Source organism: Nannobrachium achirus (assembly GCF_963921795.1).
Source record: "Nannobrachium achirus genome assembly, chromosome: 8".
Lineage (NCBI taxonomy): Eukaryota > Metazoa > Chordata > Actinopteri > Myctophiformes > Myctophidae > Nannobrachium > Nannobrachium achirus.
In genome coordinates this window covers 7,277,511-7,303,795 of record NC_137817.1, presented here as the reverse complement: position 1 = coordinate 7,303,795, position 26,285 = coordinate 7,277,511, and the positions used below count along the sequence as shown (strand labels likewise).

The 26,285-nt window shown below is 42.5% G+C and overlaps 1 protein-coding gene across 1 annotated transcript in view; it reads left to right on the top strand.

Moving 5' to 3' along the window:
* The window catches only part of dync2h1 (dynein cytoplasmic 2 heavy chain 1), a 557,731-nt gene that overhangs the window by 303,769 nt on the left and 227,677 nt on the right, over positions 1 to 26,285 (top strand). The window contains 5 exon segments of the mRNA XM_080731168.1: positions 13,441 to 13,506; positions 14,662 to 14,712; positions 14,973 to 15,029; positions 15,922 to 16,053; positions 19,599 to 19,671. Of these exon segments, the coding sequence (XP_080587294.1) occupies positions 13,441 to 13,506; positions 14,662 to 14,712; positions 14,973 to 15,029; positions 15,922 to 16,053; positions 19,599 to 19,671 (379 nt within the window).

Genomic DNA, 26,285 nt, shown 5'->3' with positions numbered 1-26,285 from the left:
AAAATAGCCGACCTACAAGCTCACAACGCGTCGCAGCGTGACGCGTTGTGAGCTTGGAGGTCTGCTATTTTCGATATTTTCACCAAAAGGCCCTTTTGGAAATGACAGCCCCTGCCTCTCTAACATTCTCTGCACGTCCCTGTTCTGGAACATTTGAAGCGGACAGCAGGGACGTGCTGGGCCCCTGATTCAGCCCGGGAAAAAGAGTTGTAGAGGCCCTCATTGCGCGCTATAGAGAGAGAGAGAGATCTCTCTATAGCGCTGCTGCTACTCAAAGATTTGCCATTTCAGATCATGCCAGTGGGCCAATTACACGAGTTAAATTTTGTCGTTGTCGGGTCGAAACCTTATATGTCCAAAACCGTTTGTTTTGTATTTATCATTTAAAAAATGATTTAAACTAGTGAAAACAGCCGATCTACAAGCACACAACGCCTCACGGTGCGAGGCGTTGTGTGCTTGTAGATCGTCTGTTTTCAATACTTTTGTGCGATGGCCTTGTATGATGAAGCAGGGCTTTGCTTTGCGAAAAAAATGTACAAATTTGAAACTTGGAGATACAAGGTTTCTGCCCGACAGTGACAATTTACTTTGTTGGCCGCCCAGCCCCCAAAATGGAACGAAGGCTGACATTTTTTTTTTTTAAATGGACCGACCGGGAATGAACCGGCCGTTCGGGAGTTGTCCCGCTTTTCCCAATGGCCAGCACGTCCCTGGCGGACAGCATGCTATTCTACCCAGAAACACTGTTCAGTCTGTGTTTAGTGGGCTGACGATGAACATTTGCAGCCCTTTTCTTTTCTCGGTTTGGGAAATTGCGCTTGTCGATTATGTGCTTTCAATTTATTTTCCAATTGATTGTATACTGCCACTGACATTAAACGTGCGCATGCATGTGCACGCACACGCGGCATGGTAATGAACTGTCACATATTGACTCACATGGTGACGGTCGCATTGATGAGCCAGTGAAGTGTGTGTGTGTGTGTGTGTGTGTGTGTGTGTGTGTGTGTGTGTGTGTGTGTGTGTGTGTGTGTGTGTGTGTGTGTGTGTGTGTGTGAGGCAGTTTCAAATGGAGTCCGGGTGGCTGTTGCTACTGATAATGTCTGTCCTCTGTGTTTAAACTGCCAACAACAGACACACACTCACATGCACGCGCGCACGCACACACACACACACACACACACACACACACACACACACACACACACACACACACACACACACACACACACACACACACACACACACACACACACACTCACACACACAGAGGTCGGTATACTTGTGAGGACATCAACATTTTGTGGACGGCAATTTTACAAGTGCATTTTTGGAGCGGTGAAAGCGCTCCCAATAGACAGGTATGTCCGTGGGTATGTCCGTGGCTGGGTGGCTGGGTGGCTGGCCGTGTCCGTAGCCTGGCAATACCTTGAGTGGCCACACACAACACACTAGTTAAAGGAGGGGCGCTGTTTTGTGCAGGCCAGGCACACTCACCCACTCACTCACAGGCACAGTTTACAGTTTACAGTTTAGGCATTTAGCAACACACACAGGGTATAGCTGCTCAGATTCACCGCTCCACTTCGAACCGAGGTTTGATTTTTTATGTATATCGTTGTTGTCGGGCAGAAACCTCGTATCTCCAAGTTTCAAATGTGTACGTTTTTTTCAGGAAGTAAAGTCATCATACAAAGCCGTCGCACAAAAGTAGTGAAAACAGCAGATCTACAAGCACACAACGCCTCGCTGTGCGAGGCGTTGTGTGCTTGTAGAGCGGCTGTTTTCACTAGTTTAAATCATTTTTAAAATGATAAATGCAAAACATCTGTGTCATTTTAGAAATATCAAAAATAACAGATACTGTATATAATACAGGCACGTGCACACATAGACATGAAAGGGGGTTTGAGCCCCTGCCCTTTTAACAGTCTGTAAAAAGTGCCCTCTCCAGACCATGAATGCAGTTTTTTTTACTATGGTGAAAGAAATGCAAATGCCCCCCTTTCCATGCTATACCTGAAGGCAGCATTCAAGAAAATTGCCTTGTCCAAACTCTCCTGAACTTGAATGCAGAATGCATCTTATGTTGAAAGAATTGCCCTCTCTGTGTAGAAATCCAGTGTTGTACGCCACATCTCCAGTATTGCCTTTTTTATGCTTAGTTTAGTGTGGTATCAAGTATGAAAATAGCCGACCTCCAAGTTCACACTGCGACGCGTTGTGAGCTTGGAGGTCGTCTATTTTCAATATTTTCACCAAAAGGCCCTTTTAGAAATGTCAGCCCCTTGCCTCTCTAACATTCTCTGCACGTCCCTGATATAATATACACTGCACGTCGCTTTGTGCCGCGCCGCGTGAGCATGCACGCGTGCACGCGCCACACACGGCTGGCCTGGTATTAGCATAGAGGAAACATTGGACTACATTATCAACCTTTCTGTCATCACTTCCCCATCTGTTCTACCAAAGTGATGTCAGGGGGAACGAGAGAACAGCGGCTGTTTTTAGAGGCATAAAGAGATGAAGGACTGAATGCCAGCGGTGGCAGGGACGTGCTGGCCATTGGGAAAAGCGGGACAATTCCCGAACGGCTGGTTCATTCCTGGCCGGTCCAGGCCAGCCATTAGCAAAAAAAATAAAAATAAAATGTCGGCCTTCGTTCTATTTTGGGGGCTGGGCGGCCAACAAAGTAAATTGTCACAGTCGGGCAGAAACCTTGTATCTCCAAGTTTCAAATGTGTAAATGTTTTCGCAAAGTAAAGCGGTGCGAGGCGTTGTGTGCTTGTAGATCGGCTGTTTTCACTGGTTTAAATCATTTCTAAAATGATAAATACAAAAGAAACGGTTTTGGACATACAAGGTTTCCACCCGACAACAACGAAATATAACTCATGTAATTGGCCCACTGGCTTGTCACTTTGTCACAAATCTTTGAGTAGCAGCAGCGCTATGGAGAGAGATCTCTCTCTATAGCGCGCAATGAGGGCCTCTCCAACTCTTTTTCCCGGGCTGAATCAGGGGCCCAGCACGTCCCTGAGCGGTGGACTGTATCTAAGTACATTTACTTGAGTACTGCACTACTTAAATACATGTTTTTTGAGTATTTAAGCACTCGACTTTCACTCCGTTACGTTTTAAATGGTATTTTTAGTACTAAAAGGGTATAGAATATGGAGGAACAAGGAGAATGATCAAGGACAGCGGGGGGAGGAAGACAAGAAAGCTGTAAAGATGGAGGACAACGCATGAATAGTGTGCGTGTGTGTGTGTGTGTGTGTGTGTGTGTGTGTGTGTGTGTGTGTGTGTGTGTGTGTGTGTCTGTGTGTCTGTGTCTGTGTCTGTGTGTGTGTGTGTGTGTGTGTGTGTGTGTGTGTGTGTGTGTGTGTGTGTGCGTGTGCGGGTGTGGGGGTGTGTGTGTGTGTGTGTGTGTGTGTGTGTGTGTGTGTGTGTGAGAGAGAGAGAGAGAGAGAGATGTGATGTGAGGCAGTGTGACATGTTCCAGATGTTACAGGCTACTTTAGTTCCTATCCTGTCACACCGTCAATCACACGCGCACACACACACACACACACACACACACACACACACACACACACACACACACACACACACACACACACACACACAGGTGTGCCTTATAAGCGCACTATAAAAGTGATTATAATGCATTATAGACCCAACCTTTCAGTATCATGTTACCAGCTCCATTGCCATACAGAATTCTGTGCACTGTGTCCAAACCCAAGCCCTGCAACATCTGGCTGCTTGATCCGACCCAACAGAGTGCTGATTGAACAAACTATCCACACTGCACTTCCCATTGATTCCAGCTTGTGAAATGTGCAGGACTTATGATGGAGGGCCATCTGCCTTCTCTGAATTATCATCGTTTCCGTTGGCCTGGAACTGCATATGTCCAGAACAAGATGTAGATCGGCTATTCTCACTACTCTTGTGTGATATTCCAAGGCATTAAGCCATTTAGGCCTCGAATTATTGAATGCTTTAACTGTTGAAAAATAGCAGATATACAAGCTCACAGCGCGGCACCGAGTGCCGCGCTTGCGAGCTTGTAGATCTGCTATTTTTGAAAAATCAAAGATTTGTGCAAATCTTTGAATATATATATATATATATATATATATATATTTTTTTTTTTTTTTTAATGCGAACATTTGTAACTAAAATATTTGCTTCAGGGGGGTCCCTGATACAATATTTTGAGATGGGGGTCCTTGGCCAAATACATATCATTTTGGGGTCCTTCACATGAAAAGGTTTGAGCACCGCCGACATAGAAACATAGGTTTTTCAAAAAACCTTAGAAGGATTCAGAAGACACTTATAGAATCGGGTCAAGATATTCAAAGAATTGCACAAATGTTCAAGATTTCTCAAAAATAGCAGATGTGAGCTTGTATATCTGCTATTTTTTAATAGCTAAAGCATAAAATGATACGCAATAATGCGTACCCGGTCTAAATAGGTTAAACTGCGGGGTAAAAAAAGGATAAAACATAGAAATATGGAGATAAGAGGTTTATTGCCCTGTCGGTAACGTTATAATTTGGCAGCGGTGATACCAGCCTCTCTGAATAGCCTGAGTGATGAGGCCCAACCGCACAGCGGCGTTTCCACAGTTATCTCCACTTTTCCAAGCATTTTATTTGTGCCACAGAGTTGCTGTTTTCCATCATGAATTGGACACACTAGTTCATTTGCAAGCCCTCGGCTTAAATCCATTATGTGCACGCACAAAAACACCCCGGCGATTTGCATATTGCACAATGCACGTGGTGCGACGTGTCTGTATTGCTGAGCACTATCAGCAGCATTGTGTGTTTGTGGGACTTGCATTGTGTGAATAGAAAAGCATTCTCACATACACCAGTAATATAATAGTTGTATATTAGATTACAACTGAAAAGCAAGCTGTTTTTTTTTTTTTTTTACCAGGCAATTTGACTTGATAATGGATATCGTCATTGTCTGGCCAAAACCTCTTAACTCCATTTTTGAGGTTTTAGATTTTTTGGCATAAATCAGGGCTATTGAACACCCTTTACATCTGAGTGTTGGTTAAAATAATATTGAACCAATGGAAAGTAGTAAAAAGTGCTTGGGACAAAACCTCCTAACTCCATACTTTATGCCAAACCAGCTAACTCCAACCGATTGGCTCTCTCTTTTTTTTTCATAAATATTTGCTATTGAACACCCTTTACGTCTGTGTGTTGGTTAAAATAATATTGAACCAATGAAAAGTAGTAAAAAGCCTTTCGGTCAAAACCTCCTAACTCCACTTGAGCTAATTTTCCCGAAAATGAACATTTTGGTGTTAGGAGGTTTCGGCCCGACAGCAGAGCAGAAGCATCAACTGACAGCAAAAGGTTACTAATTTATCCAATGGGTAAGAAAATAAATCACCGCCTACAAAAAGGACTACAATTCTCTTAAAAAAAACTGACCAAAAGACTACATCTCCCATTACCCAGCGTCTGGATCGCGGCACTCCCGTCGCACATCATCGTTTTGTTGCCCTAGATTTATTCTGTCTGCGTAACGTTGTCAGTTGTTTCATCAAACAGACACCATAATAAAACTCAGTTATGTCACCAAATCGAAAGAATCAAGTGGGGACATTGAGTACTTGATTGCCTTTCATAGTTTTACCAGTACCACCGCAGAATTAAGTCACAAACCTGATAGAATCGCCAGACTTTTCTTTCTTTAGTTTAAATCTCTATATGACACAATGTTAAGACCACCCTATGTTTTTTCTTCTTTTTTTTCAAAAGAAAAAAAAAGTATGTGACCCAGGTGATAATGGATTGACGTCAGTGCTTTTGTACTCTATTGAAATTTTACAAAATATTAGTCACAACATAGTTAGTCTCACGTGGCCAGACTGTTGACTCCGCGATTTGCAAAAGCTCCCGTCATACAGTCTGGAATAACGTAAGAAGAACGATGAGTTAAAGCGGAAGTGAAGCCTCCTCCTCACTTCTGTTTCCGTCTCACATCGCGCACATTTATCATTATATAAATAAACATCATCTAAGCATATTTAGCTTGCTGCTTATCAGTAATTTAAAAATTTTAAATATATATTTTTGAACAGATATGCTATCCATTACTCGCCGTTCAAGAGCTGTAGTTCCAGACTCTATATAGCATTCCGAGATTGTGGAATAGTTGTCTGGCTACGCAAGACTACAACATAGTTAAAGGAGCAATATGTAACTTTTTCTGTTCTACCCCGGATTTCGTAACCACTGAGGAGAAATCAGGGAACTATTTGTCAAACATGGGTTGATCGTTCAACCTAGACACAGGATCTAAATGTCTCAATGGAAGAGCAGGGAGACCAAATGCAACCAACTCAATCGTATGATTAAAGGTGTATCAGTGATAATGAAAGTGGCCAGGGGTCATCTTGTCCCTTACTGGCCTTACAGCGTGGAAATGTTTAGTTTTTTATACCATTATAATGTTCTCGTTTTGATCATTAGACCCAATCACTGAATATCGGTAGGCCTACATCTCCAGCTTCAGGATATGTATGATACTGATTTATACGAGACTGTGGCATTTTATGAGTTCAGTAGTTTACAATCTCGGCATTTAGCAGACGTTCTTAATTCAGAGCGACTGTGGTTCTCAAAACCTTTATTTTGACCATCATAACTAAACATCATAACATAACTATGGCCATACTCTATCCTGATTGGTCGAGGACTGGCTGGCTACCTCTGAAAACTGAATCTAGCTATGCTCGTAACACGGGCCATGGTGGAAGTCCTTATATGGTCAGCACACATTCTAGTGAGGAGAATGAATGGAAAATGTACCAATTATATTTTTATTTGAATGAAATACAATCACTGAATATACCTTTAATTGATATTGTATTGACACACTGACTGCACAATACATATTGGACCAGAATAACATTTTATTCAGATAAAGTTACATAATACATCTTTAATCGGTCATCTGGCACTGTCTAAAATTGGGGTTGGCCACTGGAGCCAAACCTCTGGCACGGTCTGTAGTTAATAAGGGATTAAAGTGTCAGAGAGAGAGAGGGGGCAGGGGCGTCACAAGGGGGTTGGGGAGTGGGACTGAGTTACTAGGGCCCAAGGTGGAGGGGCCTTAATTATGTTATACTTTAGCTATTGAAAAATAGCAGATTTTTTGAAAATATGTGTAAATCTTTGAATATATGTATTTTTTAAGCGAACATTTGTAACTCAAATTTTGCTTCTAGGTGGTCCCCGGAACTACATTTTTTTAGATGGGGTTTCGTGGCCAAATACATATAATTTTGGGGGTCCTTCACATGGAAAAGTTTGAGCACCACTGACATTTTGCTTGCGCCAATTTCACGACTTTTCTCAAAAATAGCAGATCTACAAGCTCGCAGCACGACACTGATCTGCTATTTTTCAATATTTAAAGCACACAATAATGCGTTCCCAGTCTAAATGGGTTAAACCCCATCCCCCTATGAAGAACATTCATGGGGGGCCCGCCGTGAATCCTTGTACCCAGGGCCCAGAATTTGGTGCGACACCCCTGAGAGAGGGGCTAATCTGCTACCCTGACTGCCCTGCTCAGAAAGCCTATTAATGGTTTACTCCAGTGAGCGATCAAGTCAAACTTCAGGGACAATTTAAATGACCTTCCCTTGCTTATGTGTTAAGTGTGTTGTATTAACTCTCCCAACGCTTTGAACGTTCACGTTCGCCCCAATTCGCAAGACCTCTCCGCCAATACGGCGCTCGTTCGGTTCGTTCGTCTGATGACTGTAAGCTGATGAGGGGTCGCGCGGCCGTCTACTGTAAACACATTTTCCGCGGTGATGGTGTAAAAAATCCATTATGCGTTAACATCAACGGAGAACAATTCACTTCTTTGTTGATTTCCTCTGGCTGTAAGGCTCTGTGGCCAGTGACTGGTCTTCTTCTTCTTCAACACATAACAGGCACATTCACATTCATTCTCGCATGACGCCGCCCTCTGCTGCCTGGCAGACCAAAGTGCACTATTGCACAACCCAAAAAAATAAAAATAAATAAATAAATGTCTGTCTGTCTATCTACTATAACGTCGCAAAGGTAAGCCGCTTTTTGATGGCACCAGACCCAATAAATAAATAAATAATATGGCAGTAGGAGAGTTAAGGTGAGCGCATGGCAGCTAGGCAAAAAAAGAAAACAATAAAGAATAATTATACAGAGAGTTATACAGAGGGATGAAAATGCTCCCTGAATATGAATATGCACAGTCAGTAGTTAAGAATACTAAAGAAATTCCCTTCTTTCTTTTCTTTTTTTGTTAAGGAACCTTCTCATTACAACATTTAGGGAGTGTGGTTTGTGACACAAATAGAGATTAAACTGCCTCATTTTTTACTCATTGCCTCATGCCAAGAATATAAAACCAAACCACTAACCACTAGGGTGGCCATTCGTCCGGATTTGCGCCGGACAGTCCGGTTTTTGACCGTGCTGTCCTCCGCCCAGCGCAGCCTCTGGCCGGACACCTAATTGTCCGGCTTTTAGAGGGATTTAGGCTACAGTGCACGTGTTTGCTTAATGGTTACATTTACATATTTCCGCAAATCTCCCGTTTAGCAGATATACAAGCTCACAGGCAGCGCGACACCGCACCGCAGCTTATCGCGTGCTATGTGTGTGTATTTCGTTTACACACAGCAAGCACAAGTTGCACTACTCAGTCTGAACGCTCCAGTCGCTCCTCCCGCGCGTGTGGATAAAACCGACGGCGAGTAGTTGTCTATTTTCGATCAAACTCCTGATCGTTCACGGACACGCTTTCTATGCTTTCATGGGCAAATGTACGAACGGGGTCTCCTACTGTACTGATAGGGCGACATGCAAATTTCCATTCACGCTTTTCGGCCGTGCCGATAAGGCGACATGCAAATTTCCATTCATTTCCGTTCAACACACATCACATCTCCCAAGTAAATCCTGGCTTTTATACTTCTTCATCGTGGCGTGTTCCTAGGCAAAAGTGTCTGACTAAAGTGGCTGATCTACAAGCTCACAACGCCTCGCATCCGCAACGCGTTGTGAGCTTGTAGATCTGCTATTTTCCAGGCGCAGAAACTTGCAGAATGAATGAGCGAGTCACTGTGTCAGACGTCCAGCGCAGCGCAGCGCAGCGCAGCGCAGCGCAGCGCAATTCAGCGCAGCGCACGTTATTATTTTCATTATTTAATAATCAACGTAGCCTACAATTGAAACACTTTCACAAGCCACAGTGTGGCTTAATATTCACATTAAGGGTAACAAGCAGGCACGCTGCATGCACTGCACATTATTAGAACAAGTTTGCTAGTGAGTGTAAATCAGTGGCTTCCTCAAAGAAAAAGAAACAAGGCGAAAAAGCGTTTCACTTGTATTTCGCCTTATCGCTACGTCGCCTTAACGCTACGTCGCCAAAACGGAACGTGCCCGAAAAATCCACTGTTTTGACAAACACAAAAAAAAAACAGAAGCTGAAAAAACTAAAAACTAAACAGGAAGCGAATGGAGAGCAGCTTTTTCGGACGTCATTTCTTATGTTCCGGTTCCGCTGTCGGTAACTTTTGAAGAATGAAAAAGAATTAGTGTGTGTGTGCGTGCGTGCGTGCGTGCGTGCGTGCGTGCGTGTGTGTGGTGGGGGTGGTGATGTCTGTGCAAATGTTCACACTTAGTGTGTGAAGATGTCAAAGGGATGACCAAATGGGGTGTCTGTCTTCAACAGGCCCGGCTAGCTCAGTCGGTAGAGCATGAGACTCTTAATCTCAGGGTCGTGGGTTCGAGCCCCACGTTGGGCGCAGGCTTTTAATGTCACAGGAATCACTCACTCACACATCCCAAGCTTCACATGCGTACACACACATTAGATGGTAGCACGGTTATGCCTGTAACCAAATACCCGAGAACCTAAATATTTTGGGTCTAAAACATTGACGGGCAGGGGTCGGATAAGGTCCAATCGTAAAAGTAAATTTTCTCATGTAATATAATAATAAACGTTCATATATTCTGGATTCATTGTGCATGCAGTGAAATATTCAAAACATTTCTTTGTTTTAATTTCAAAAATCTAAAATCTCAAAATATGGTATAAAATAATATTGTCAATATTATATATAATATCATATTTTTTTGTCAACATTGCTTTGTTTTTATTTAGTTTTTTTTTACTTTGGTTTTGGCAGTGAAAAAAGGTACATTTTCACTGCGTTCAAAGTGTACAAATTCAACGGTACTGTACAGTATAGTGGGCACACAAGGCAGCTCATCGTTAGGGAGACATTCTGAGTTATGTGAGCCAGATTTATGACAGCTTTTATTAACTGTGAGGTTTGTGGCTGTTCCGCTGCCTCATTCCCTTGTGTGTGTGTGTGTGCGGGCGTGCGTGCGTGCGTGCGTGCGTGCATGCGTGCGTGTAGATAGATTGTGTGTGTGTTTGTTTGTGTGCGTGCGTATGTGTGTCCGTGCGTGCGTGCGGCATGCATGTGAGCGAGTGAGTGTGCGTACAGTATGTGACTGTGTATATGTGCCTATGTGCGAGTTCGCATGCGTGCATGCTTCTGTGTGTGCATTCCTTCGGGCGCGAGTGCATGTGTGTGCGCGAGTGCACGCGAAGAGTGCAGCAGGAGTTTAAACGGGTGAGAATAAATGGATCCATGGAAATGGAATCAGGCCTCCCTCCTGCTTGTAAATCATCCAGTGTGATCCTGGATATATCAGTATTGTTAGCCTCCGTGTACCTGCGCTCAGGATCCATTTACGCCGCTGACAAATCGCAATTTCCCCACTGGATTTTCCTCTCACTCTGTCTCTCTCTCTCTCTGTCATCTTCTTCATCTTTCTTTCCTATTTCTTTCCATCAACTTTTTATTTTTTTTACCTCCCATCGTTCCCTCTGTAAGTGGTTGTGGGATAAGCATGTTGGGGAGTTGCTGTATTTACCATATACAGTACACCTCTTTGCCAGTGGTGGAAGAAAAGTAAGTACAGTAAGCCTTGCAGACAGGGACGTGCAGAGAATCTGAGAGAGGCAGGGGCTCACATTTCTAAAAGGGCCTTTTAGTGAGAATATTGAAAATCGCCGACCTCCAAGCTCACAACGCGCGTCGTGAGCATGGAGGTCAGCTATTTTCGGTACTTGATACCACACTAAACTAAGCTTATCAAGTGAATACTGGAGATGTGATCTAACAGCATGGATTTCTACACAGAGGGGGCAATTATTTCAACATAAGATGATGCATTCAAGTTCAGGAGAGTTTGGACAAGACAATTTACTCTTGAATGCTGCCTTCAGGTATGGCATGGAAAGAGGGCATTTGCATTTCTTTCACCATAGTAAAAACGGCATTCATTGTCTGGAGAGGGCACTTTTTACAGACAAGTAATATTGCAGGGGCTCAAGCCCCCTTTGATGTCTATGTGTGCACGTGCCTGCTTGCAGAGCCAAGAGGCCCATAGGGCAGGAGCCTATCCCCTGTTTCTGTAGCGTGAGGCAGCTTGATGTACACGTACACCCCATGGAGTAGTGATGGGCAATCCCGTTCATTTCAGTGAACGGATCATTTCGTTCACGTTCACGGTAATGATCCGTTCAAAAGATTCGTTCAAAAGATTCGTTCATAGCGCGATTGTCCCATGAAAAACACAATCGCGGGAGCGTTTGTATTACGTCGCGAGTCGCGTCCTTTCTGCCGGCCGGGGCTATTAGGGGGAGGGGCGGGGGTGTGAACGAAAGTGTGAACGACCCATTTCAGGGATTTGAACGAATCGTTCACGAGTCATGCTAATGATTCGATTCTTATGAACGAATCACTCATGAACGACACATCACTACCATGGAGATGACGCTAGTATGTCACAGGGACGTGTGGTGGAAGGCCGGCTACAGACCTAAAGGCACAAAAACGAGTGCGTGTCGTGTGGGGGAGGCGGGGGGCAGGCACAGCGCAATGCATTCCGGATGGGAGTCGAGTGGTTTGAAGTCGAGTGCGAGTCGTGTGGTGTTGTGTGGTTGCGTCCAACTTGCTCACGACTCGCACTAGACTTCAAACCACTCGACTTCCATCCGCAATGCATTGTGCTGTCTCTGCCCCCCGCCTCCCCCACACAACTCTCACTCAACTTGTGCGTTCCAGTCTGATTGCAGCCGAAGAAGTACTACTTGATTTAAAGTAGCAATAGCCCAATGTAGAAATACAAAAATCCCCCTTTATTTTAATTTTCCTAATATTTGAAAAAATATTTGAAAATCAGCAGATCTACGGTACAAGCTCACAACGTGTCACATCATGAGCGTTGCAAGCTTGTTAGTTGCTATTTTGTACTCATGTTCAGTACTTGAGTATGGCTACATGTGCGTAGTGTTACTTTACAATTAACAATTTAGGTATTTAGCAGACGGTCTTAATCCAGAGCAATCCAATGAGCAAGGTAATAAATACATCAATACATCAACATCAATACATTGGATGCATATAAATAATAATCTAAGAAAAATGGAGGTAGACCAAACACCTCTGCAGTAAAAAACATTGAGAGTAGGCAAGTGCTCTACGGTAAGTGCTATGGGCCAAGGTGGAGTCTGAAGAGGTGAGTCTTCAGACCACGGTGGAAGCTGGGGAGCGACTCTGCCGTTCTAAGTGCAACAGGCAGTTTATTCCACAGTTTGGGGGCCAGGAGGGCAAAGAGTCTAGGACGAGTGGGTCGGTGTCTTGGGTTTTTTAGCAAGGTTTCTGTCAGCATCCCTGTGTTAGCTGATCTGACTGAATGGGTGGGGTTGTAGGGGTCGATCAGGCTTTGGAGGTAAGGAGGTGCCATACCTTTGGCTGCTTTGAAGGCCAGAATCAGTGTTTTGTACTCTGTGCGGGCCGCAACCGGGAGCCAGTGGAGGGAACTTTCCTCATTGCACCTCGCTCTGTGAGGTTGAGGAGAGAGGCAGAGGGTATGATACAGTGGGACTGTAGTATCCTTGTTTTCAGATGCCTGAAGCCTTATCGCTCACACAATGCACATGAGCAGCGATGAAGTGCTGTTTTTTGCCACAAGCATTTACAATGAAGCATTTTGTCATCTCTGCCAGGTGATTCATGCGTTTCCCCCCATGTCTGTCTGTCTCTAATCTCACTCACTACTAGATCAGTGACATAGAAATGGTAAATTGTGCGTTTATCCAAAGCGCATTACCATGCAATAAATGATCGCCTATTGAAAGTTGTACTTACCTGTACGTCTCTGTGTCCTTATCGGGGCCCCATCTATTTGTTTCCACCTTTTCACATACTGTATCTCTCTCTCTCTCTCTATCTCTCTCTCTCTCTCGCTCTCTCTCTCTCTCTCTCTCTCTCTCTCTCTCTCTCTCTCTCTCACGTTTCACATGCAGGCTGACCAGTTGATGTTCGCCATGCACTTTGTCAGAGGCATGCACCCCGAGCTCTTCCAGGAAAAGGTGAGGTGAACACGATCGATCGGTCGATCCTCAAAACGTCTGAACATGTGGCCCACCCTTCTGGCCACTTGACTGCCGCGTTAAGTCGTCAGATGGGTGGGCTGATCCAGAAAAAAAGATCATTTAGTCCGGCTGTTTTCAGTGAATATTTACCTTAGTATAGGGTCACTAGGTTTCAAGTAAGTTAACCTTTATTGATGTGACACACAGGTATACAGTATTGTAGGAGGCAAGATTTAAAGGAGCTATAGTCAACTTTTTCTTGAAAAACGGACGCTAAAATAAAAATAATGTTTCGAAAATATTTTATAAAAAAGATTAAGCTTCATATATGTGTTTCTATTCAAAGATGACCACAAAAAGCGTAAAATAATGATGAAATAATCATTTTGGCCATTGTCAGACTGACTTTGTTTATATCCCTCTTCTATTCTTTTATATGGATTGATAAGGGATATAAACAAAGTCGGTCTGACAAAGGCCATTTTATCATTATTTTTACGCTTTTTGTGTTCATTTTTGAATAGAAACACATATGAAGCTTTATCTTTTTTATAAAATATTTTTGTAACATTATTTTTATTTTAGTGTCCGTTTTTCAAGAAAAAGTTGACTATAGCTCCTTAAAGTACTGTAGATCTGCCCTTTTTGGTGTGATTTGACTGTGCTTTGATGTAATCGCTAATTCAAGTCATTTGATCTCACTGTGCTTTGTTGTGCATTACGTCATTGCTGGTTCAATTAACAGTTCTTTGAAGTATGTCATGTCGACCTTGTCATTAGTGTTTGACCAATCAGATCGCTGTAGTGGTAATTATTGGCAGACAGAATCACCTGTTTTGCTTTGCTGGCAGGAGAGATTATTCATTCCAGTTTGCAAGGTCTGAAGTGAAACCCTTTTTACCGTGCTCGGTGGATATTTGTTTTATTTTTGCCCAAGTGAATGTAAACTTTATTTTTGATCAAAGTAAAGTTCAACTTCAACTTTATTCGACATTTCCTTGTGGATTACCTTTTCTTGGGAACTACTACATCACGTGTACAGCTGGAATACACCTTTGAAACTTTTGCGGATACGAGTATCACGATGGAGCATGAGTAAACATTGGTGGACGGTGTCAGTTGGGTGTTATTTAATACCACTGTGCTCTGCAGGAGTGGGATGTCTTCACCGGATTCATAGTCGGTGAGATGACTTGGAAAGAGGTAAGTGTGCGTGTGCGTGTGTGTGTGTGTGTGTGTGTGTGTGTGTGTGTGTTCGTGTGCGTGTGTGTGTGTGTGTTTGTGTGTGTGTGTACGTGTGCGTGTGTGTGTAGGCATGCGAGACAGAATCTATATTACCATCACTCTATATTGACTTTCCCTCGTCTGCCGGTTCTTGCTGTATTTTATATTCATATCCACCCCGTCTCTCTCTCTCTCTCTCTCTCTCTCTCTCTCTCTCTCTCTCGTTCTCTATCTTTCAGCAGGAGTTTCCTTCTTGGGTTGATCAGGAAAGGCATGGAGCATTGGCCATTTTAAAAGTAAAAACACGCACACACGCACAAACCTATGATATTTCTAAATAATTTCACCCAAAAGGTTTATAACAATATATAACTATTGACATAAAATGTAACACTGCCTGTCAGTTATGTAACATAAGAGGATTACAGTAAATAGGATTAAAAGGCCAAATTATTTATTGACTTACTCAAGACTTTTTTGGGGGCATACAATAAGTCACAAAACCACGTGACTTATTGTAGGCCCCCAACATGTCCTTTTTTGGCCCAAGTCACACTTAGGGACATAGACCATTGTACTAAAAGGGGCAGGGACAGCATGATCCCTTTCAATTATATTAGGGGGTCCCTCAGAGTTACTACAGGGGGTCCTCCAAATCTTTGTGTGATAGAAACTTTGTTTCCTATTTTTTTTATTGTTTTATATTATTAACCACTTGAACCCTAGCGTCCATATTCGGAGAACTTTAGCCAAAAATAGCCGATCTACAAGCTCGTATAGATCTTGTAGATCGGCTATTTTTGGCAAATAGCTTTGGTGTAGAGGGGAAAAAGAGTATACTAAGTACAGAGTGAAAGGTCAAGTTTATCACGTATTGATGGTTCAAGTGGTTAAATATCTGAAAACACAAATCGACACGAATCCAAAATACACTGATGATTGTGCTGTCAAACAATGAAACTATATGGAATCTATGAAAAGGTTGCGGGGGTCCCTGCTTCATCTCTCTCTCAACTAAGGGGTCCCCGGCCTGAAAACGTTGAAGACCCCTGTTTTAGGAGATAGGTGATTTTACCAGAGGTGGCCACTGTCACGAGGAGATGACTTTAGGCAAAAATAATAATGTCCTAAAAAAAAAAAAACTTTAGTTAAAGAAGGTGACGATGTGTGTGTCTCTCTCCTCTCCAGACGACTTTCCCAGCTCTCTACCAGTCTCTGTGTCTGAGTGACTCAGACCTCTGGCTCTCCTTCTCTCGGAGCTCACACTGCGAACAGGAAATCCCCTCGTCTGTCGCCAAGAAAATCACTCCCTTCCAGCAGGTAAGCTGGCACTCGCACTGCAACTTGAACACTGAAAAATGAACAATGCAGAATGATGTTGCTGTCGAACAGAAACCTTGTATCTCTATTAGGGTCTTTCGATTAATCGATTTTTAATCGAAATCCGGGTTTTTTCCTTTGGACGATTTAAAAAATAAGAAAATCGTCAAATCGAGTTTTCACTTTAATTAGGGTAATTCTTACTCATTGGAGCCTTGCACGGGGCAAAAAGTACACAGCCCGGTCCTCCTAAAGCAGGACGTCAAGGTCCGACACCAAATCAATGTAATTTCTCTCTGATGTGTCATTTCTTTGATGTGCATGCTGCGCACGTCAGACTGGGCAGAGCTCATCACAGCACTGCGCTCACTCGCGCTGGTACAGGCAGCAAACAGAACAAACGCTGCGGAGTTGGTAAACTTGTAGTTGTAGTTTGAAAGAAGCTTATTAATTCTGTTACCCAAATACTGTAGTCCTACTGTCCCTGTCATTGTGTTAATTTTGCGTCGGGAAGCGAAGCGCTTCGCCTCTGTTTACAATCAATCAACATCTCCGTGCAGGGGCGGCCTTAGCTATGTTTCACCAGTTTCACCAGCCTCCAAGAGCTGGCCAGCAAGCCTTGTTCAACTTGCAACTTGTCACTGCACGTTCCTCTGTTGAACCCTAATCCCCTAATCTCCATATGTCAACCATTTTTTTTGTAAATGAATGCCTTACTTCATCATACAAGAGTGTTGCACAAAAGTAGTGAAAATAGCTCATCTATAAGCTTACAATCTTGTGAGCTTGCTGATTGGCTATTTTCACTATTAATGCTTTTAACATAATAAGAAAGGAGCACTTCTGGACATGCAAGGTTTCCACCCTATGCACGTTGTACTAACCATCGAGTCAAACTGTGTAACTTTATCAGTGAACAAAGGTTAATGTGTAATGATTTTTCACTGATAATCACTTACATCGATTAGGTCGATTAGGTCGATTAACTCTTGCGAAGAAAATCCCTTCCTTCTGACAAGTGAGCTTGCAATTACAATGCCAGCAACTGAGAATTAACAATGCAGCATCATGTATGTATCATAGCAAAGCCACATGAAAGATGTATCAAAACTCAACTGAAATTGAAAATACAATGTCAAAATGAAGTACAAATAAAACACAAATGAAAAATGCTAAACTATTATAGCATTAGTTATACCCATAAAGTCAAGCTGTGTAACTTTCTCAAGTAAACAAAAGTTATTTTGATGTAATAAATATATGTTTAAGTCGTTTAGCTGTTGAAGATAGAATGAGCCTTGCCTTGAAGATAAGATGGTCTATCTAAATGGAAGACTTGCCTTCATTTCCAGAGTTAAAAATAGCTCAGTGTCCTGCTGCCCTCGCTGTAGTTTCTGTGCTGAGAACCCTTGCACTGGATCACATGGCGCTGTGGCTTAGTTGGTTAAAGCGCCTGTCTAGTAAACAGGAGATCCTGAGTTCAAATCTCAGCAGTGCCTTTTGTCTCACACCTGTAAATGGAGATGAGTTTTAATCTGAAACCACATTCCTGGTGCTCCATTTCACACTCTGAAAGTTGTGAGTGGACACCTGGCGCTGTGGCTTAGTTGGTTAAAGCGCCTGTCTAGTAAACAGGAGATCCTGAGTTCGAATCTCAGCAGTGCCTTTTTTTCCTCATACCTGAAAATGGAGACAAAGCTGAAGGTGTACCAATTTCTTTTTTTTTTTTTTTTACATTCCTTAGGTTAAACACAGGCTCACAAAACTGTGAAAAGTGATGACTCATCACTTTTCTTCACTTCATTTTTTTTATGAGTCATCACTTTTCACAGTTTTGTGAGGCCGAAATTTAGCCCAAGGAATGTTTTTTCATGCAAAACAAATGCTTGCAATGGATTCAGAATCATGAAGAACCCCTAGTTTGACCCCTCACATGCTACTTAAAGCAGATTCTTTCTTTTTTTAAATATTTTTCTTTTCCTGTATAGTGAAGTCGATGGGATAGTGAATATACAAATGGCCATAACATTTTTTTCGCGATGTTGCCGGAAGAGCAGACCTCTCATTCTGTGAAAAAAAAAAATCTATCTATAAATGCGAGAAGTCTCTGCATGTCTGCGTGTCTCGACCCGACCCGACGTGCGGTTTTCCCGAACCGGCGCGAAACGTTCGGAATCTCCTTATGCGGGGCTGATTGTTGACATCAGGCTGTTCCAGAGGAAATCGGCGCAAGCGCTGACTCATTGTGACATCACTTCATAAAAGGCTCTGACATCACGTACGCCACATGAGTCAACAAAAAATGCCATGGTTACGTATTGAATGTCATCAGTATGACGTAACCGAACCACAGGTATGATGGGTATTGCCTAACAACCGGAGGGGCATCATTCCCCACGGGTGGAAAAGCAAACAGGCTGCGTATACTGCTCAAGATGTAGACAGACAGATACAGAGATATCCATATATGGGCATAAAATGGACGCAGACAAACAGATAAATGGGGTTTGCAATAAAGGGTGGGGCATTCATTCTCTATTTACATCGTTCCCAAGTAGGCCGCCCGACTAGACGATTGGCCGCCCGTAGGGAAGAGATCTCCATATATGGGCATAAAAGGGACACAGACAGACAGATACAGAGATCTCCAAATATGGGCATAAAATGGATGCAGACATACAGATATCTCCATATATGGGCATGATATATCCATATATGGGCATAAATGGACCCAGGCAAACAAATGACAACAGTTATAATGGGGTTTGCATTAAAGAGATCTCCATAAAAGGGACACAGACAGACAGATACAGAGATCTCCAAATATGGGCATAAAATGGACGCAGACATACAGATATCTCCATATATGGGCATGATATATCCATATATAGGCATAAATGGACCCAGGCAAACAGATGGTCAAAACGGGTCCTATGACAACAGTTATAATGGGGTTTGCATTAAAGGGTGGGGCATTCATTCCCTATGTACATCGTTCCCGAGTAGGCCGGCACCCGACTAGACGCTTGGCTGCCCAAAGGGCAGAGATTCCATATATAGGCATAAAAGGGACACAGACAGACAGATACAGGGATCTCCATATATGGGCATGACATGGACGCAAACAGACAGATATCTCCATATATGGGCATAAATGGACACAGGCAAACAGATGGTCAAAACAGGTCGTATGACAACAGGTATAATGGGGTTTGCATTAAAGGGTGGGGCATTCATTCCCAATTTAAATCGTTCCCGAGTTGGCCAGGTTGCCGACTAGACGCTTCTAGTAATAATAATAATAGATTACAAGCTCACAACACATTGCAACGTGAATTTTTTTGATCTTGTAGATCTTATTTTTCACCTAATACTTTTGCGCGACACTGTCGTAATGAGGAAGAATACAATCGGGATTGATTTATGAAAAACAAAAGAGGAAATATGGAGATAAAAGGCTCCTACCTCAGCACCCGAGCGATGCTATGCTGTTGCTTGAATTGTACACACACGCATGCTCACGTGCACGTCCTGTCTCTCTCCAGGTTCTATTGGTCCAGGCCATCAGACCAGACAGACTGCAGAGTGTCATGGCTGCCTTCGGGTCTCAGGCCCTGGGTAAGTGTGTGTGTGTGTGTGTGTGTGCGTGCGTGCATGTTTCTACTTTCAGTGTATGTTTTTTTTTTCCTCCACTAATTAAGGGCCAGGTTGTTTTCTCCTGCTCACGCTTACACAGGGACATTAAAAAAACTGATTTACACAAATTAATGACCTTTCTTTAAACAAACGTGACATGTTCTGTTAGACGTCTCTCTCTCTCTCTCTCTCTCTCTCTCTCTCTCTCTCACACACACACACACAGCCACATTGATGAATATGAACTCGATAACTCCTCTTCTGTCACAAGCTCATACATCACACACACGCACACACACACACACACGCGCACACACACACACACACACACACACACACACACACACACACACACACACACACACACACACACACACACACACACACACACACACACACACACACACACACAACCTGCAGGCTTGATGAATGTGAGGTGATTTCTCTTCATTAACCCAGTGGGGTGTGCAGGGGAGGACGGAGCGCTGTGATTGGTTGATTAGCTCCATGGTGTGAAAGCACATTTAGCCGCTGAGTCTCGCTCCGTTCAATTCAATTTCAATTCAATTCAAACAGGCTTTATTGGTATGAGAAAACATTTACATTTACAATGCCAAAGCAAAAGTGTAAAAAATCTATTCAAACAAAAACAATGCATTTAAAATTAATTGGGAGTAAAACAATGTGTAAACAGAGCTGTGTTGCATTGCAACTTACAAAACCATAATAATTGGAAAGGTTAGCTTGGTGAAGCTTTTGAAACAATTTGACAGCAGTATTTCAATGTTTTGCATTCACATGGTATAAAACCATTGGGCAAATTGTTCAAATGTTGAACATGACTAGTGGAGCTGCCTCTGGTGTTGTGATTGTGGACATCCTTGACCTTTACGAATTAGTTTGTCAGGTACATGGGTATGTTGGAGGTGTAGTGTATATTGTATCTTGATCTTCGCATGTTGTTTTACTACTACTTCAGCCAGCAGATATGTTTTTTGTTGTTGTCCATAGTCATGTTCTTAAATTCTCCTTGGGTGATTAATCTGTTGGAAGTACAGTATGTGTCTCTACTCTCTGATGACTTGGTACAGTGGGCAAGTGGTTAAGAAGTTTGGCTCACTCTCTACCACATTTTTACTGGGTCCCCCCAAAAGTGCCCAATGTAGGTAATGCTGAAGTCCTGCTAAGAAAACAGGATATAACAGATTTTAGAATCATTAAATCATTCAAATGAGTTTGTAAACAATGCTCTGTTGTGCAGAGACACATATTAGCATGCCAAACCAACATTTGCATGTGTGGTTTTGTTGGGTAGCCTAATGTCCCCTATCCTCTGGTTTCAGCTAGTACAGATCACCTTCATAGGTTAGGGCTAGGTGTCAACTACCCGTCGTTCACACCCAGACAAGTGAAGAACCTCTCACACTTTGATTTGAGATAGCTGTAATGATTTAGCTAGGGCGCTCAAGTCCGCGACATTTGGGGTCGCCACAGAGGCCAAATCAAGTTCAATCTGTGCATTGCATGTTCTCCCCGTGTCTCCTAGGGTAGATGCCCTCATAAAAACATGCAGTAGTCCTGGTTTCTATACCTCCCCCTAGCCAGCCAGGTGCTCCCCAATTCCCCTGGTGCGGCAGGGGGAGAGCGGAAACCAGGACTACAGGTTAGGTAGTTGGCACTGGGTGAGAAAATGGGTTGCAAAACCGTGGGATAAAAATTAAGAAAAAAAAAAGTTAAATCTGTGCAAAATGTGGTGCTTTTAGATTGATTAGCACGAAAAAACCCTAAGGCCCCCGACTAAGAGCCTTTCTCTCAGCTTCCTGGTTTGAGCTTTCAGGGCATTCAAATAAGCATATCCGAATGTCCTCGACTGTCAGGCGAGGAGAGGCAGTTGGCGACTGCATGAGTAAATTATGTCCCGTTTCATAACAGCCATTTGATTGCTGTTCTGCTCTGCATTTAGTTATTAACATTGCGTTTAGGATGATTTATGTCATTCACCTTGGGTTGTCCACACAAGCAGATACAGTAGCATTTACTTTCCGTACAAAAACCCCATGTGCACACTCTCTCTCTCTCTCTCTCTCTCTCTCTCTCACACACACACACACACGCACACACACACACACGCACACGCACACGCACACACACACACACACACACACACACACACACACGCAAGTGCACGTGCACGTGCACACGCACACGCACAGACGATTCCACACACTTATGAGCGTGCCAGTGAGCAGTTAGTTTATTGTGTGTAATGAGCCTATTCATTCAGTTCCAGATAATCCCTCTAATGGCATGTTGGCTTATGACAGCACTATCTGAGAGTCCACTAATTGGTGTCAGGTGAAACTAATATGCAGCCATTTGTGTGTGTGCGTGTGTGTGTGTGTGTGTGTGTGTGTGTGTGTGTGTGTGTGTGTGTGTGCGTGTGTGTGTGCGTGTGTGTGTGTGTGTGTGTGTGTGTGTGTGCGTGTGTGTGTGTGTGTGTGTGTGTGTGTGTGTGTGTGTGTACATGTGTGCACACATCACTCAAAACTCTAGATACGTATTGTCGCTGAGAAAACTCATCTCCATATTTTAACTTTTTGTTTCGTTGTGAATTAATACTTGATCATAACTGCAGCGTCACACAAGAGCATCAAAGGTAGCTGATCCACAAGCTGGAAGCATGGTGCGAAGCAATGCGTTTTGAGCTCGTGTTCAATCTGCAGCTTTTGCTGTTTTTGAATTTGAATCCTCAAAAGTAACAGATGCTGTCCCGGATTTCCACTATTTTTTATTAAAAAAGAAAAGAAAAATCGGAACATTTTTCAACATGGAAACGATTATGACGATTATGAAACATAATCACGTTTAAGTCAAATAATTGCGATTAGACGATTATGTAATAATTGTGACATCCCTACTGAGTGCCATCCTAATGGCCTATCTAATGCACTGTAATATACCTGTCGTTTCTTTCTTTTATTTCTTTCTAACCTCTGCCTCTGATTTATGTCTCATCCTAATGCACCATTTCACACCGTCTCATCCATTATCCTACAGTTCCATGTCATAGAGTCCTTGTTCCCTTCACATCTCATCTCCTTCACACAGACACCTTGTCCACATCTTAATTTAGCACTCAATCCTGTATCGCTGTTGTTTTGTTCATTTTGTTACTGTCTAAACCTCTCTTATTTGCACATTGATTGATTGATTGAAGACGTTATTAGAATAAGTTTGCATAGGAAAAAGTACAGTTTCATGACGGTACAGTTCACTGGTACAAGGTCTACTAAAAGGAGTTATCCTAGAAAAGACTAAGCTTATTTCCATAGGAAACCATTTAAGTATCTCATATAACATTGAATGACAGACGGATAGAACACAGTACTATGCAGTAGATATAGTCAGGAAAAAAAAGGGGAAAACAATTTAAAAATAAAAAATAAAAACATCATACAGTAGGTAAATACAAAGAAGGGTCAGGGGAGGGTAGGGCTGGGCTATGTTTGTTTTTACCAGTTGCGAACGGCTGCTGCCTGTAGGTGGTTTTTCAGGGCGATTTTAAAGGATGCTAGTGATCCACACTCCTTTAAGGCCTTCGGTAAGGCGTTCCACATTTTTGTGGTATAGCAGAAGAACGAGTTTGACCCTTTCTTTGAGGTGACGCTGGGTTGAACTTGATCTGTGGCGCTGCCTCTGGTGTTGTAATTATGCACAGCGGAGAAAAAGCCTGATTTATGCTTGTTTGCGTGCTGGTATGTTGCACACCAGAAATTGCCGTATAAGCGCACTATAAGCATTGCGGTGTGATGCGTTGTGGGCTTTTACATCTGCTATCAGTGCATGTAACTTAAAGACACGTATCCTGCCAAATCCATCCATTGTAAGCATTATCAGTTTGATGCATTGGAAACAGACGTCCCTGGATCTTCTTCTTTTTTTCCCCCTTTTTTCAACAACCTTCTTCAGTATTATTGATTGATTGATTGATTGATTGATTGAAGACTATTAGAAGTTATATTTGTCCTTTTCTTTAACTCATATAACATTGAATGATAGACAGATAAAACACAGTACTATGCAGAAGATATATATATAAAAAAAGAAGCAAAAGAAATAGTATTTACAAGGTCAAGATCAGGGGGAGGTAAGGATAGGCTTTTTCTTTTACTGTTTTCGAGTAGCAGCCGCCTCTAAGTGGCTTTTCAGAGCGGTTTTAAAGGAAGGTAGGGTTTTACACTCCTTTAAGGCCTTCGGTAGGGCGTTCCACATTTTAGCGTCATATCATGAGAACGAATTTGACCCTTTGTTTGAGCCAAATCTGGGCTATTACTGTTATTTTCTTATAGTAGTTATCAGGAGCTCTTCAGAGCCATGCTGCTTCTACACTTTTAGTTTTTAATCTGGGACAGACGGCCGGGGATGTCTGGATCGTTCATGACATGGCACAAGATCAGCAATATTTTGTTGGCCTTTAAACCACTACATGCTTTATATGGTATTTTTAACCCATTTAGGCCTGAACACATTATGACGCAATATTTTATGCTTTAAATATAAAAAAAATAGCAGATATACGGTGCCGCGCTGTGAGCTTGTAGATCTGCTATTTTTGAAAAATCGTGAAAATTCGAATTTTGACCCGATTCTATAAGTGTCTTTTGAATCCTTCTAAGATTTTTGGAAAAAACCTATGTTTCTATGTCAGCAATCTGGCCAGCCATCGTCAAAGAAAAGGTCCTTTTCACTTGACTGCTCAGCTCAGTTAGCCTGTTCTTGAGACACTACTATGTCAGTGGTTCTCAAACCTTTTCATGTGAAGGACCTTCAAACTGATATTTATTTGGCCACGGACCCCCTCTCAAAATATTTAGTTCCAGGGACCCCCCAGAAGCAAAATTTGAGTTACAAACGTTCGCTTTGAAAATACATATATTCAAAGATTTGCACAAATTTTCACGACTTTTTCAAAAATAGCAGATCTACAAGCTCGCAGCGCGGCACTCGGTGCCGCACTGTGAGCTTGTATATCTGCTATTTTTCACTGGTTAAAGCATTCAATAATTCTAGGCCTAAATGGGTTTAATCAATATCTCTGACAGACAGGGAGCCCGTGGACAGGTCAAAGGACTGGAGTGATATGATCCGCTGTCTTGGTATTAGTAGGGACTGGAGCAGCAGTGTTGTGAACCAACTGCAGCTGTCTGATCGACCTGTAAAGACACAGTTACAGTAGTCGAGCTTGAGCAGTTTTTCTCCCCCCAAATCCTGCTGAGACTTTAAGTCCTTTAATCCTTGATATCCAGTGGGAAGGGCTTGTCACCTCGGGCAGCAAGTGCCTGTGCATTCATCTGTATTAATACAGTGCAACTTCCACACTCACCACTTAAGCCCTGTATTAAAACTAATACTAAAACAAAACAAAAAAACAACAATAGCTGATGAGAATTAGCAGTAATGGAATCAACATGTTATGTGAAATTCTTTCTTTCTTCCTTAATTAATTAATTTAGGACACAACAACCAATTTAACATTGAAGGGTTTAAACTTTAGGTGCCCATGGACCTGCATCCATTTTTATCAATATCAGCGTTTTTTTAAAGAGGGGTTTTGGGCGTTGCGGAGTTGCGGGTCTGTAACTCTAGGGCTGTATTTTGATTGTCTTAAGTACCAGCTCTACTGTCTCCGACCAACAAACGCTTCGTCGAAAAGGTCCGGTTCAACTACAAAATGACGTCACTCGCATCTTCTGAAAAGCATTAAGACGAATTAGAGTTCGGAAAGCTGCACGTCGGAGAGTCTGAACTCACCGACAAAATGTTCGGTGGTTGGAGACAGTATAGGCATAAGAGCTATTACTCAAGATAATCAAAATATAGCTACAATGTAGCTTGGGGTCCCAGATGTAAAAACACATCTTCTCCTTGACATTAAATCACCCATCTGTATACGGTACTTCATGGCCTCAGGCTCAGACCACCACTGAAGCTCATGCTGTATATGTTTCTTATCAGCTCGTCTCTTATTTATACATGTACAAATGACCTCCTCGGTTTAGATCTTCCCATCTGGTTGCTCTTTCTCAGGTGTGTCATATTGGTCTGTCTCAGTAATAGTCTATTGATCTGGTAGCATCTCTCCCACTGCCTCTGTGTTCTGTTCCTATCACTTAATCTGTTTCATCATACCCACCGCTCCCACACTGATACAATAACATATTGATAGACAGACAGACATACAGACAGACAGACAGACAGACAGACAGACAGACAGACAGACAGCTGTGAAAGAGAGACAGATTCAATAATTAACGAAAGCTCTGTTATGTTTTTTTATTATTTTTTATTAGTTAAAGGAGCTATAGTCAACTTTTTCATTGTAGGGCTGACACTTTGTTTACATCCTAGTCTATAGCCTAGAATGTAAACGATGTGTCGGTCTGACAATGGCCAAAATGATTATTTTGTCATTATTTTACGCTTTTTGTGGTCATTTTTTAATAGAAACACATATATGAAGCTTATTTTTTTAAGAAAATATTTTTGAAACATTATTTTTATTTTAGCATCCGTTTTTCAAGAAAAGGTTGACTATA